Consider the following 12641-nt stretch of genomic DNA (forward strand, 5'->3'; position numbering starts at 1 on the left):
TACAAGTTAGGTTCTGGAGTCATTTTAATTGGATTGATAGTGGCTCAGTTACAGTCCTTCGAACATGGGATGTTATAGCTGTACTTTTAGCAATCTTACTTTGTTCAAAAAAAAATTGTGATCGTTGAACTACCATATCTCCCACATACTAGCTTGTAATAAGCTGAATTTTTTCCAACGTATTTTCCTCTGTTTTAGCTACAACGTAATATCTAGAATCACTATAATTAGATTAAGTCAATTATTTGGATCAAACGACTCGAGGATTATTTGACCAAGTGACTCAAGGATTACATTTTATTAGAATACTTGATATTAAGCATTTGTTTTTGCTCCAGCTAACAAAAAACAATAAGTATATGTATGATCAATTATTTCTTTGTTTATATATCCAATCTATATTTTCAATTCATATAAGCAACAAAAAGGGAAGTTTTTTTATACAAAAAATTAAAAATAAAGAATCCAAAAATTAAAGAATCCAAATAAGTTTTGTAACAAAATTTAAAGAAACAAGATGTGCATTTTTTTTAAATAATCAATATATTCTTTTAGAATAGACCGTATTTATTCTGTCAAAATTATCAAAGTTTGTTTTATTATTTTTCATATAAAAGTATTCTCAAAGAATGTTATTCTTCCATAATTCGATTTTATGACAGTTATTCTCATAGAATGTTTGATTTCATGACAAATTTCTCATAAAATGCGTGAAGGGAACATGATGATCAAAGGCTTGAAGGTTGGATGATGGTGTGTGATGGAGATGAATAATGATCATCGGGAGATAGAGTGTGAGACGGAGATGAACAATAGTTAACGAATGAAGATTATAAGAATTACGAACTCTAAAACAATGTAATTTTATAGAATGTTATTGTAATGTGTTTTTTTATTTATTTTTGGACCTTGACTCTTGAACAAAGTTAATAATACATGAGTATTTTTAAAGATTAAAATTCGTATCCTTGAGAATTGTTGTCACAAAGTTGTAAATTTCTAAAATTCTTATTTTTGTATTTCAGTTAATGATCAATGATAGATATATTTATACAGAGGACTAAGAAATGTCAGGACACAAGAACTCAAAAAACGCATCCCAACCTTCTTCCTTGAGTTTCGATTAATGTTCCACCTGTGTGATATAGTCTCAATTAATGAGGGTATCTGACAACAATTCTCCCGGAATGGAAGATCAAGATCTAATTCTATCATAACGAAATAACGATTTTATGGAATGGAATCTCAAATTACTCATTAGTATTTAAACGTATACACTCTTTTATTGTAAATTTAGTCACGTTCATGTACTTATCAATTACATATATGTTTCATCAAACGAGTATATAGATCTAAGCATCTGGTTTTGTCTGCCAAGTGTTTGCAAAATGCTTGAATCAAATATTTCAGCTGATTTTTTTTGTAACCTTTGAACTGTCATATCTCTCTCGTACTAGCTTGGATTGATTTGAAATTTTTTTTCTGCATATTCTCCTTTCTGTTAGCTACAAGTTAGGTTTTGAAGTCATTTTAAATCGATTGATAGTGGCTCAGTTACACTCCTTCAAACATGGAATGTTATAGCCGTATTTTTAGCAATTTTACTTTGTTTAAAAAATTTTGTGATCGTTGAACTGCCATATCTCCCACATACTAGCTTGTAATAAGCTGAATTTTTTCCAACATATTTTCCTCTGTTTTAGCTACAACGTAATATCTAGAATCACTATAATTAGATTAAGTCAATTATTTGGATCAAGCGACTCCAGGATTATTTGACCAAGTGACTCAAGGATTACATTTTATTAGAATACTTGATATTAAGCATTTGTTTTTGCTCCAACTAACAAAAAACAATAAGTATATGTATGATCAATTCTTTCTTTGTTTATATATCCAATCTATATTTTCAATTCATATAAGCAACAAAAAGGGAAGTTTTTTTATACAAAAAATTAAAAATAAAGAATCCAAAAATTAAAGAATCCAAATAAGTTTTGTAACAAAATTTAAAGAAACAAGATGTGCATTTTTTTTTAAATAATCCATATATTCTTTTAGAATAGACCATATTTATTCTGTCAAAATTATCAAAGCTTGTTTTATTATTTGTCATATAAAAGTATTCTCAAAGAATGTTATTCTTCCATAATTCGATTTTATGACAGTTATTCTCATAGAATGTTTGATTTCATGACAAATTTCTCATAGAATGCGTGAAGGGAACATGATGATCAAAGGCTTGAAGGTTGGATGATGGTGTGTGATGGAGATGAATAATGATCATCGGGAGATAGAGTGTGAGACGGAGATGAACAATAGTTATCGAATGAAGATTATAAGAATTTCTAACTCTAAAACAATGTATTTTTATAGAATGTTATTGTAATGTGTGTTTTTATTTATTTTTGGACCCTGATTCTTGAACAAAGTTAATAATATATGAGTATTCTTCAAGAATAAAATTTGTATCCTTTAGAAAATGTAATTCTTGATAATATGTTGTATAATTTTTTAAGCATATTAATTATAAAAAAATATCTTGAATATAAGCATATTCCGCAAGAATAAAATCGTAAATATATTTACTAGTTTAAGGTTGACTTTGTCATTATGACAGAATAAAATCGATTATTATTAAAAATTATATTATGATTAAGACAAAAATTCAAAATAGGTCCCTATGGTTTTCAAAAATATCAAGTTTAGTTCCTAAGTTCAGAAAACATCACAGATGGTCCCTATGGTTTCAGAACTTTTAACATTTGGTCCTTCCGGCTCACTCCGTTACCATTTAGCCGTTAAGTAAGGGGTATTTTGGTCATTTCACTACCCAGGGACCATTTATGAGGTTTTATATTACTTTTTTTTTAAAAAATAATAAATAAATAAAATTTAATATGCAAGGGGTCCCACCTCTCTCTCTCTCTCTCTATATATATATATATATATATATATATATATATATATATATATATATATATATATATATATATATATATATATCTAACACACATCACAATCTTTAAGAACAGTGTCTTGATCGAGGCTATGGAGGGAATCAATCAGATGCACTCTCAGTGATGCCGAACCTTTTGCCAAGAAGGCCCTCAACCCGCCACTAGATCTCGATTGGTCTGATCTAAATCCATGCCAATGGATCAGTGTCATTTGCTTAGATGAGAAGCGAGTAACCCGTATTCAAATCGGGCATCAAAATCTTCAAGGAACACTTCCTGCAAGCCTCTCGAATCTCACTCAACTTGAGCATTTGGAGCTCCAATGGAACAATATCTCGGGTCCTTTACCTAACTTAAACAGGTTAAGCTCATTACCAGTGTTAATGCTTAGCAACAACTTGTTTACTTCAATTCCTGATGATTTCTTCACTGCAATCTGTTGAAATCGAGAATAATCCGTTTTCGAGTTAGGTCATACCCGAAAGCCTAAAAAGTGCTTCAGCTCTTCAGAACTTTTCCGTCGTTTCTACTAACAGCGTGAGTCTCCTTCTTCTTACTGATCTTATCATCGTAACGTGATTATTTTAATGATCACGACTCTTCAGTGATTAAGACCCAAAAAATGCGTGAAAGAATGTGAATCGTGTAAGGAATAATTGAAAGACCTAACCACATGTTTGGAACCGATGCAACCCATTGGAGTTCATACGAAATCCATCAAAGGAATTGATAAATTTAGGAGAAATAAGGCGAAAAAATTAGGGAACAATTGAGAGAAGAAGCCCTAAAAACAAAAATGGGAGTTCTCCATGACTCTCCACTCGTTATAAAAATGGAAATGATTGAGATGGAACTCAATGGTGGAGTACGGTGGTTCAGTGGCAGATAATGGAGGAAACAATTGAGTTTTCTGGTGGGGCTTCGTGACTGGAAAGATGAAGGGAAAGGCGTAGTTTCTCTGACTGTGGTGGTGATTGTTTATGGTGTATCTAGATGATAGGAGGTGGGTTCTGCTATGGCAATCATACAAGAGAGAGAGAGAGAGAGAGAGAGAATATAAAATAATTATTAATTTTCTTTTTAAAAAAAAAAATCAGACAAAACTTCATAAATGATCCCTGTGGTAGTGAAAAGACAGAAATGTTCTTCACTTAACGGCCAAAAGCTAACGGTGTTAGCGAAAAGGACCATTTGTTAAAAGTTTTGAAACCACAGGGACCATCTGTGAGTTTTTTGAACTTAGGGATTAAACTTGATATTTTCGAAAACCATAGAGACCATTTTTAAAGTTTTGTTTATAATTAAATTTGAATTAATTTTAAAAAAGTTAGATTTTTAAAAGAAATCCACATATCTTACCAAAAATTTGTTTTTTAGTATGTCATTTTACAAAATACCTTATGCTAATATATATATATATATATATATATATATATATATATATATATATATATATATATATATATATATATATATATATATATATATATATATATAGAGAGAGAGAGAGAGAGAGAGAGAGAGAGAGAGAGAGATTCACATGGAATCGACTTTGACATACATTAAAAACAAAATGAAAAGCGTTGTTCTCCTCTCCCTCCTATCAGCCCACTACTTATTTAGTTCTACATTCTACCACATCAGACCGCTGCACTTGCAGTATACTCGCTTCCAGAACCATAGCCTACCTGAAAAATACAACCATACATTGATACAAGTATTTTCTGGATCTCTATCTGGGTTTATAGAAATTTAAATACTAAGTAAGCATGAGGGCCGAAAGATACGCAGTCCAACATACCCTAACAACAAAAGCCGCTACGATTGTAAAACAAGCCCTTGGCCTCTGTAGACGGAGAGGCCATGCTCATGTCACACCTCTCCATGTAGCAAGCGCCATGCTCACATCTCCAAGAGGTCTTCTTAGGAAAGCTTGCTTCAAAGTTAACTCTCACCCCCTTCAATGCAACGCTCTCGAGCTTTGCTTCAACTTAGCCCTCAATCGCCTCGCTACTTCTCAATCCAGTCCTATCATATTCAGTACAAATCAATCTCCCCACCCCTCCCTCTCCAATGCTTTGGTGGCAGCCTTCAAGCGTGCTCTAGCTCTACAACGACGTGGTTCACTTGAGAACCAGCAACAACCCGTTTTAGCTCTTAAAGTAGAGGTGGAGCAGCTCACCATATCAATATTAGATGACCCTAGTGTAAGTAGAGTCATGAGAGAAGCTGGATTTTCTAGTACCCAAATCAAAAACACTATTGAACATGGTTTCTCCATGGAGCTATTTTCCCAAAGGCCTATTGTCTATTCTATCCAATCCAACCAAAATAGTAAACCCATAACACAAAACTTCCAAGCTAGTAGTAGTAATGGATCAAAACTCACACCCAGTGTCCCAATTGAGGATGTGATGAGTGTTATAGATACGATGATGCATACGAAAAGGAAAAACGTTATTGTCATAAGGGAGTGTTTGGTTAGTGCTTACGACATAGTTACAGGAGTTATAGACAAGATTGAGAGAGGAAAGAACATAGCTTTTCCTGGTAATTTGAGGTTCGTACAATTTGTAAGTCTTCCTTTGGATTCATTAAGTCATCTTTCTATGAAAGAAGTTGAGGATAAGGTTACGGAGCTTAATTATCTAATAAGAAGCAATGTGGAGAGAGGAGTGGTCCTATATGTGGGTGATATCAAGTGGGTTTCTGATTATTGGTCTAAATACTGTGAGGAAAGGCAAAAAACCTACTACTACTCCCCAATGGAGCAAATGATCATGGAACTTAGAAGGCTGATGTGTGGTTTTCGGGATAGTGGGAAGTTGTGGCTTATGGGAATAGCCAATTCCGAAACTTACATGAGCTGCAAAACTGGTCATCCCTCCCTTGAGACTCTATGGGATCTTGTTGCGCATACAACTCCTGTTGGTGTCTTGGACCTTAACCTCTATCTTAATAGGTACTCAAACTCAGAAAAAGCTAGTCCTTAATTTGATTACAGCGTTTCCATCCTTTTGTTTTCACTTTTTTATAACGTAAGTGGGATATATAATTAGTTTCTCACATTACAGAAGCTAATTAATGAAGTTGGTATTGCTATTTTAGCAGAGATTCACCAAATGAGAGCAAAGAGTGTTCGATCAACTTCACAAAAGAAGCTCGAAGCATAGCAAGCTGTGCTCATAACAATGAGTCTGTTACTACTACTACAACCACCGGTTTATCATTATGGCTCCAACAACACAAGGGAAAGAACTCGAGGCAAGTCGTCAATGATCAGGTTGGTTTTTGTTTATTACATTAGATAAGTTTCCGTCACCTTTTTCCCTGCTAATTTGACGTCTAAATCTTCCAACACTCTAAAATAGTTAATGTCTCTGGTTACAGAAACATGTCAAAGTTGGAAGCTTTTGCAAGAAATGGAACACAAGTTGCAGTTCACTTCACAAACAGCCTCATTTTCTTAACAAAACATTCCACCATTCTTCTCTTTCCTCCACGACTTCAACAAGCTTCTCATCAGCCAAATCCAACTCAAAAGATGATGATCAAGAATTAATTAGTAACAAAAGGCCAAGAAGCGAACATGGACAGAGTTATATAGAAAGGTTTGCAGATGCTGTGCAAGAAAACGATAGTCGTGTTTTCTTCATGGAAGACGTGGACCAAGTTAGTAATCAGTCACAAATGGATATTAAGAAAGCAATCGAGAGTGGGACAATCTCATTAACTTGTGGCACATCAGTTCATCTCAAGGATGCCATTGTTGTTCTTACTTGTGAAAGCTTCACGTCTGTTTCAAGACCATGCCCTCCTATGAGGCAAACCCAAAACGACAGCGCATCTGCCATGTTGGATTTGAACGTTGAAGCCGAAAATATTGGGATTTTGAATTCAGTCGATACACATTAACGCATGTACGTTGCTTTCAAAATATAATTTGGAGAACAAACAAGTTGGATCATGCGAAGCTGCTGATTAATTTTCCTTTTCCCAGTTTTCTGTCATATATTTCTTATACTTTTTTTCGATATGTGTGCAGGTAACATTAAGGAATACTTTAAGATAATCTTTTATTCAAATATTTTAGATGTTGTTGATTTTTGTATTACTTATTTTTTTAGAGTAATTGAAATTTATATGGGTGATAGAGCATACTTTGACAAATATCTTATTAATTAGTGGGAGTTGATAATTACGTGGTGTTGGGGTTGATACTGAATCGAAGTAACAAAGGTATTCAATAAATCCTAATTAAAGGTAGACTTTTTATTAATTTGAAGATGGATGAATAATAAAGTTTATGTGTTACTCATTTATATACAGTGCGGCTAAATACGGCAAGTATTGTCAAATTTAAAAATATTAATATTGACAATTAATTTTCTAAATCACCTCGAAAACAATCCTACAAAAAACAAAAATCAAGAAAATCACACATTCTATAATTAAACTATAAGAAATCTACGATTAAAATGAGCCAGAACTGCGGAACTGAAAATTAATAACCATCAAAATTTGGTGATGACGGCGGGTTGTTGGGAACTCATGCACGTTGGGACCTTTCCATCCACATGAGGCAGGCCTAAAAATTCCTGATGAATCGAAATGTATGCCCGTTTGAATTTGAGGCTTTTCCGGTCCACTAATCCTTCTACCATTTATCAATAACGTTTTTGCTATGTCGACAGTGTGTTCAAAAATAGGAGTACTACACACTTGTATAATGGTAGCCTAATCCTGAAGTTTTCGGATGACAAAAGTGTGTTATAGTGAAAAGAACAAGATTTATCATTATATTCAATCTTGAAAATGAATACTAGTACAAAGCTTATATATAAACTCGGACTAATTAACCGCTTATCTAACAGCTAACTAATACTAGTTAGACCACCTTCTAACAACGCAATATAAGTGCTTATAACAAACCCAACTTAAAGTATTGATGTAATAAGTCTCATGGCTTGCGATCGATCGCAACCAATCGCAACGGATTGCAACCTATCTCAATGATCAGAATGAATCGCAACCGATCTCAACGATCGGAATGACTTTTTTCTGACATTATATCCTATATATCAGAGCGATTACCGAAAATTTTGAAAAGGGTATGGGGTTATCAGCAAGCCACTGACCAATTTACTGAATTGAATAAAGATAGCTTCACCTGGAATGAAGAAGCAGCAACGACTTTCAGTCGTGTTCTGATGCACAACAAGTCTTTGTCACAAGTTCTGAGTGAAGTTGTGCGCGTTCTTGTGCACCTCTGCTTGGATATGATCTACCATGTGGCATATGCTACTTTCGTCTTGCTGCAAGGGAGTGATTGTTGCTCACGTGCGCAGGCATATACTGATTCACTTGATGATTGATGCTCGGTCACTGCTGCTGCTACTACAGAGTATTCTTCTCCTTAGTTTCTAAATGTAGTTACATGCTCATGATACTATTGTAGTCGACTTAATAGTGATGTACTTTTAATAGACTTGTGCCTACCTTTCTCTCCCAAAGGAGCTTTCTAGCTACGGATCTCCTCGACCATCTTCCTTCTGGTATAAAGGAAAGAGCTTCCTGAGAGTCCCTATGCAACCTTCCACTTGCAGAGAGTCCTGCCTCAACGATCGGAATGAATAGCAACCGATCACAAAAAACAATTGTCAACATGACTCGCAATACCCTCCCTCAAGATGAGCGTTGGAAAATGTTGTGCAAAGCCATCTTGGACATGATCGTTAAAAGTTTATGATGTGGCAAGGGCTTGGTGAACATGTCTGCAAGTTGGTGTGTAGTTCGTATAGGTAAAAGCTTCTTAGTTTTATCAAGAATTTTGTCACGAATGAACTGGCAATCAATATTTATGTGTTTAGTATGTTCATGGAATGTGGTATTAAGAGCTTACTGAATAACGGATTCATTGTCACAAAAATGGCAGTTGGTTCATTTTGATAAACCCCAAAATTAGTAAGTAAATGATGTGGCTAAACAATTTTTGTTGTAGCAATAGCAAGGGTACGATATAGTTGAAGACCTTAACATAATTGTCTATTTCCTTGACTTCCAAGAAACCATGTAATAACCTATGAAAACATGAAAACTAGTCACGGATCGACGAGTGTCTACACATATCCTGCCCAATCGAAGTCAAAAGATGCATGAACCTTTAAGGAGATGTGTGAAGAAAGAAATAAACCTTAGCTAGGATTTAACTTCAAATATTTGAGAAGATGGGTGGCAGCTTGTATATGAGGAACTCGTGGATTTATGACAAATTGACGTAACCTATTAACATCATAGGTTACATTAGGATGTGTAGTTGTTAAGTAGGATCCATTGGGTATTGAAATCGTTTTGCTACCAAATTACTAGTATCTTCAAGCAACTTCAAAGCATATTGTCTTTCAGAAATAAAAATCCCTTGTTCAGACCTTGCAATTTCCAAACCCAAAAAATGTTGAAGTTTTCCCAAATCCTTCAATTTGAATTTGTTGCTTAATCTCTCCTTAATGAGATTAATCTCAGATATAGATGCCCTAGTTAAAACTATTTCATCAACATAGACCAACAATGCCACATGAATCTTGCTAGCTCCTTTATAGAAAAGAGAATAATCTGCTTTGGACTGAGTAAAACCTTGAGAAATAAAAAAGAAGAGAATTTGGAGTACCATTGGTGAGAAGCTTGTCTTAATCCATAAAGTGATTTATGTAATTTAGAGACCATGCGATGCTTGTTTGAATGAGTGACTAAAGGAGTGTAACCTTGGATCAAGTGCATATAAACTTCTTCTTCTACATCTCCATTCAAAAACGCATTATTCACATCTAAATGAATAAAAGGCCATAATTTTTGAGCAACTAAAGTTAATAAAATCTTGATAGTCATGCATTGTGCCACTGGGGGAAAAGTGTCAAGGAAATCAATACCTTCTTATTGATTGAATCCTTTAGCCACTGGCCGAGCCTTATACCTCTCAATAATGTCATATAATTTACTTTTTACTTTATAACCCCATTTGGAACCAAGTGGTTTTCTATCATATTGTAAAGAGACAATTATCCATGTCTGATTGGCTTCTAAGGATTGCAACTCTTCATGCCTTGCTTTGATCCATTCATGAGACTGAGAAACTTCTTTATAATTTTGGGTTCTATTTCAGAAGAAATAGCAAGAGTAAAAGCCATGTATTGTGGACATAAATTGGAATAAGATACAAAATCAGAAAAAGGGTATTGTGGTCCATTTTCCATAATGATGTTATTGATAAGCTTAAAATGGTAATCCTTTAAGTAAGAAAGTGGTTTATGAGGTCTGGATGGTCTTACAGGATGTTGTGGTGGCTCAGGTGTTTAAGGCAGTGAAGGTGATGGAGGATGTGGAGATGATGGAGAAATAGGGACAGAACTAGAATTATTTAGATTTGTTTGGGGGAAAAAATAAGAATCATCCACATTATATGAATTAGGAATAACCGTAGAATCAAAAGGGTTTTGTGGTATATGGTTTAAGGAATGTGTAAAAGGAAAAATGTCTTCTTAAAATATGACATCTCTAGAAACAAATATTTCTTTTATTTCGATATCCATCAACTTATAAGCCTTCATTCCTATAGGATAACCAAAGAAAATACAACATCTGGCCCTTGGTGTGAATTTGTTTCTGGAACTAAGTAGAGTTGAAGCAAAAGCCAAACAACCAAAGGATCTAAACTTTGAGAAATCAGGAGGACAATTATATAATTTCTCATATGGGGTAATGAATTGAAGGATTTTAGATGGAGTTTTATTAATGAGAAAAATGGCACAAGAAATGCATTCAGACCAGTAAAAAAAGGGAATTTTAGATTGAAAGAAAAGGGCTATTGCAACATTAAGAAGATGTTGATTTTTCGATCCACCACTAAGTTTTGTTAAGGCCTTTAACACATGAGAATTGATGAAGAACTCCCTCCTTGTTAAAGAAATCTGTAAATGCTAATTCTTTAGCATTATCAGACCAAAACATCTTGATTTTTCTATTGAATTGTGTTGATACCATTGCAAAAAATTTAGGAATAATAGCTTGAACTTCAGATTTATGCTTGAGAAAGTGTGTCCATATAAATCTTGTACAACATCCATAATTGTGACAAAGTATTTGAAACCTTTATAATCATATATATGATAAGGACCCCATATATCACAATAAATGAGATCAAAAGGTTTATCACCCACATGATTAAAAGATTCAAATTTCAATCTTTTTTGTTTAGCCAAAGGGCACACTTTACAAACGTGATTATTTAATTCTTTATTTGAAAACAAACAACTATCAATGAACTTGAGTTTCTCATTTGCAGGATGACCAAATCTTTGGTGCCAATGTTGAAGAGAAACAACAGCATGAACATGAACTTCTTCAATCATGCCTTCTAGCAAATAAAGACAAGTTTCAACCCTAGTAATGCCAATCTGCTTTGGGTTGAAATTTGTTTCACATTAGCACGATTATGATAAAATGATGCTTTAATCATCTTGGTTTTAGCTGTAACACAAAAAACATATCAGACTAGGTTCTTGAATTAATAAAGTAAATAAATGAAAGATTAGTTATATAATTAAATCATTATAGGGGTTAATCATATCATTAAATGATATGATTTTTAGAAAGTTAAAGGTGGAAAATAATAACTTTTAAAAGTTAAATGGCCAAAATTGTTAAGTTGGCAAAGTGAGTTGACTAATGGGTTGACTCAATTAATGGGATGGATTACCAAAGTTATATAATGTAGGGGGACTTATTATGTCAAAAAAAAAAAAAAAAAAAAAAAAAAAAAAAAAAAAAAAAAACTTCAGTTGTAATCATAAATATTGAGGTTTGGTGGATTTTTGTCAAAAGATGCAAATTAGAGGGACCAATTGAGAACATTTTGTGAAATAAGATGCAAACCCTCTTCATTATATCTTTTAGTCATGTTTTTCAATCCAAGAGAGCTCTAATGTTGATTCTTCATCTTCTTTCATCTAGGGATTCAATCTAAGTTGAGAATTAATCAATCAAACAAAGGAAAGAAAGAATCAAGGCTTGCAAGGTAAAATCTTCTCCCCTTTAGCCTAGAAATCATTTTTTGTGAAGTGGGTAAAACCCAATGTAACAATTTGAAGGATATGATGATTAGGGTTTAGTTTTCTAACCTTTTTTGTGTAACATCCCATTTAAATAGAGTAATTAAATAATAAATCAGGAACCCCGAGGAATAATTATTATGATTAATTTATATTATTATAGCCCAAGATCGAATAATAATTAGTGGGTGTTAGTTTCGGGGTGCCAAATGATATACTTTAGATTTTAGAGGGTTAAAGAGTAAGTATCGGACTTATTCTGGGAAGGATTCTTGAAGCCAGGGTGGAAATGGTAATTTTTGGATCTTAATTGAGAATCCTTTGTGGAGGAGGGATTGTTTTGTAACTATTGGATTTATATTGAAAAGAATTATGAGAGCAAGGGCCAAATGGTAAATATTGGGACTTGAATTGAAAAGAATAAAGGAGGTGGGACTGAAAGTGACAATATGGGCCAACGTTTGAGAGTGTGCGGGTCTTATAACCCATCACTCCCCTCGTCCTAACCCTAAACCTAGCAACATACTGTAGCTGCCACCCTTATACCTCCCTCTCATCTTCAACGGCCACCACTTCC

The 12641-nt window shown here is 33.8% G+C and overlaps 1 protein-coding gene across 2 annotated transcripts; it reads left to right on the plus strand.

Annotated features, from left to right (window-relative positions):
* Positions 1 to 4570: 4570 nt before the first annotated feature.
* On the plus strand, positions 4571 to 7121 carry LOC145008377 (protein SMAX1-LIKE 3-like). 2 transcript variants are annotated; one of them, XM_078966996.1, is made up of 3 exons: positions 4571 to 5922; positions 6069 to 6243; positions 6351 to 7121. In XM_078966996.1, the coding sequence occupies exons 1-3, from the start codon at positions 4730 to 4732 to the stop codon at positions 6873 to 6875; spliced, it is 1893 nt and encodes a 630-aa protein (XP_078823122.1). In that variant the 5' UTR covers positions 4571 to 4729; the 3' UTR covers positions 6876 to 7121. The 2 variants fall into 2 exon arrangements, with proteins under 2 accessions (XP_078823122.1, XP_078823123.1); XM_078966997.1 differs by having other exon boundaries at positions 6072 to 6243.
* Positions 7122 to 12641: the final 5520 nt, after the last annotated feature.

Source organism: Lactuca saligna, chromosome 8 (genome assembly GCF_052625555.1).
Source record: "Lactuca saligna cultivar CGN05327 chromosome 8, ASM5262555v1, whole genome shotgun sequence".
Taxonomy (NCBI): domain Eukaryota; kingdom Viridiplantae; phylum Streptophyta; class Magnoliopsida; order Asterales; family Asteraceae; genus Lactuca; species Lactuca saligna.

Coding starts and splice junctions, on each gene's coding strand:
- LOC145008377 (XM_078966996.1), top strand. CDS start 4,730: ATGAGGGCCGAAAGATACGCAGTCCAACATACCCTAACAACAAAAGCC. Junction 5,923..6,068: donor CTTAACCTCTATCTTAATAG/GTACTCAAACTC, acceptor TTGCTATTTTAG/CAGAGATTCACCAAATGAGA. Junction 6,244..6,350: donor GGCAAGTCGTCAATGATCAG/GTTGGTTTTTGT, acceptor CTCTGGTTACAG/AAACATGTCAAAGTTGGAAG.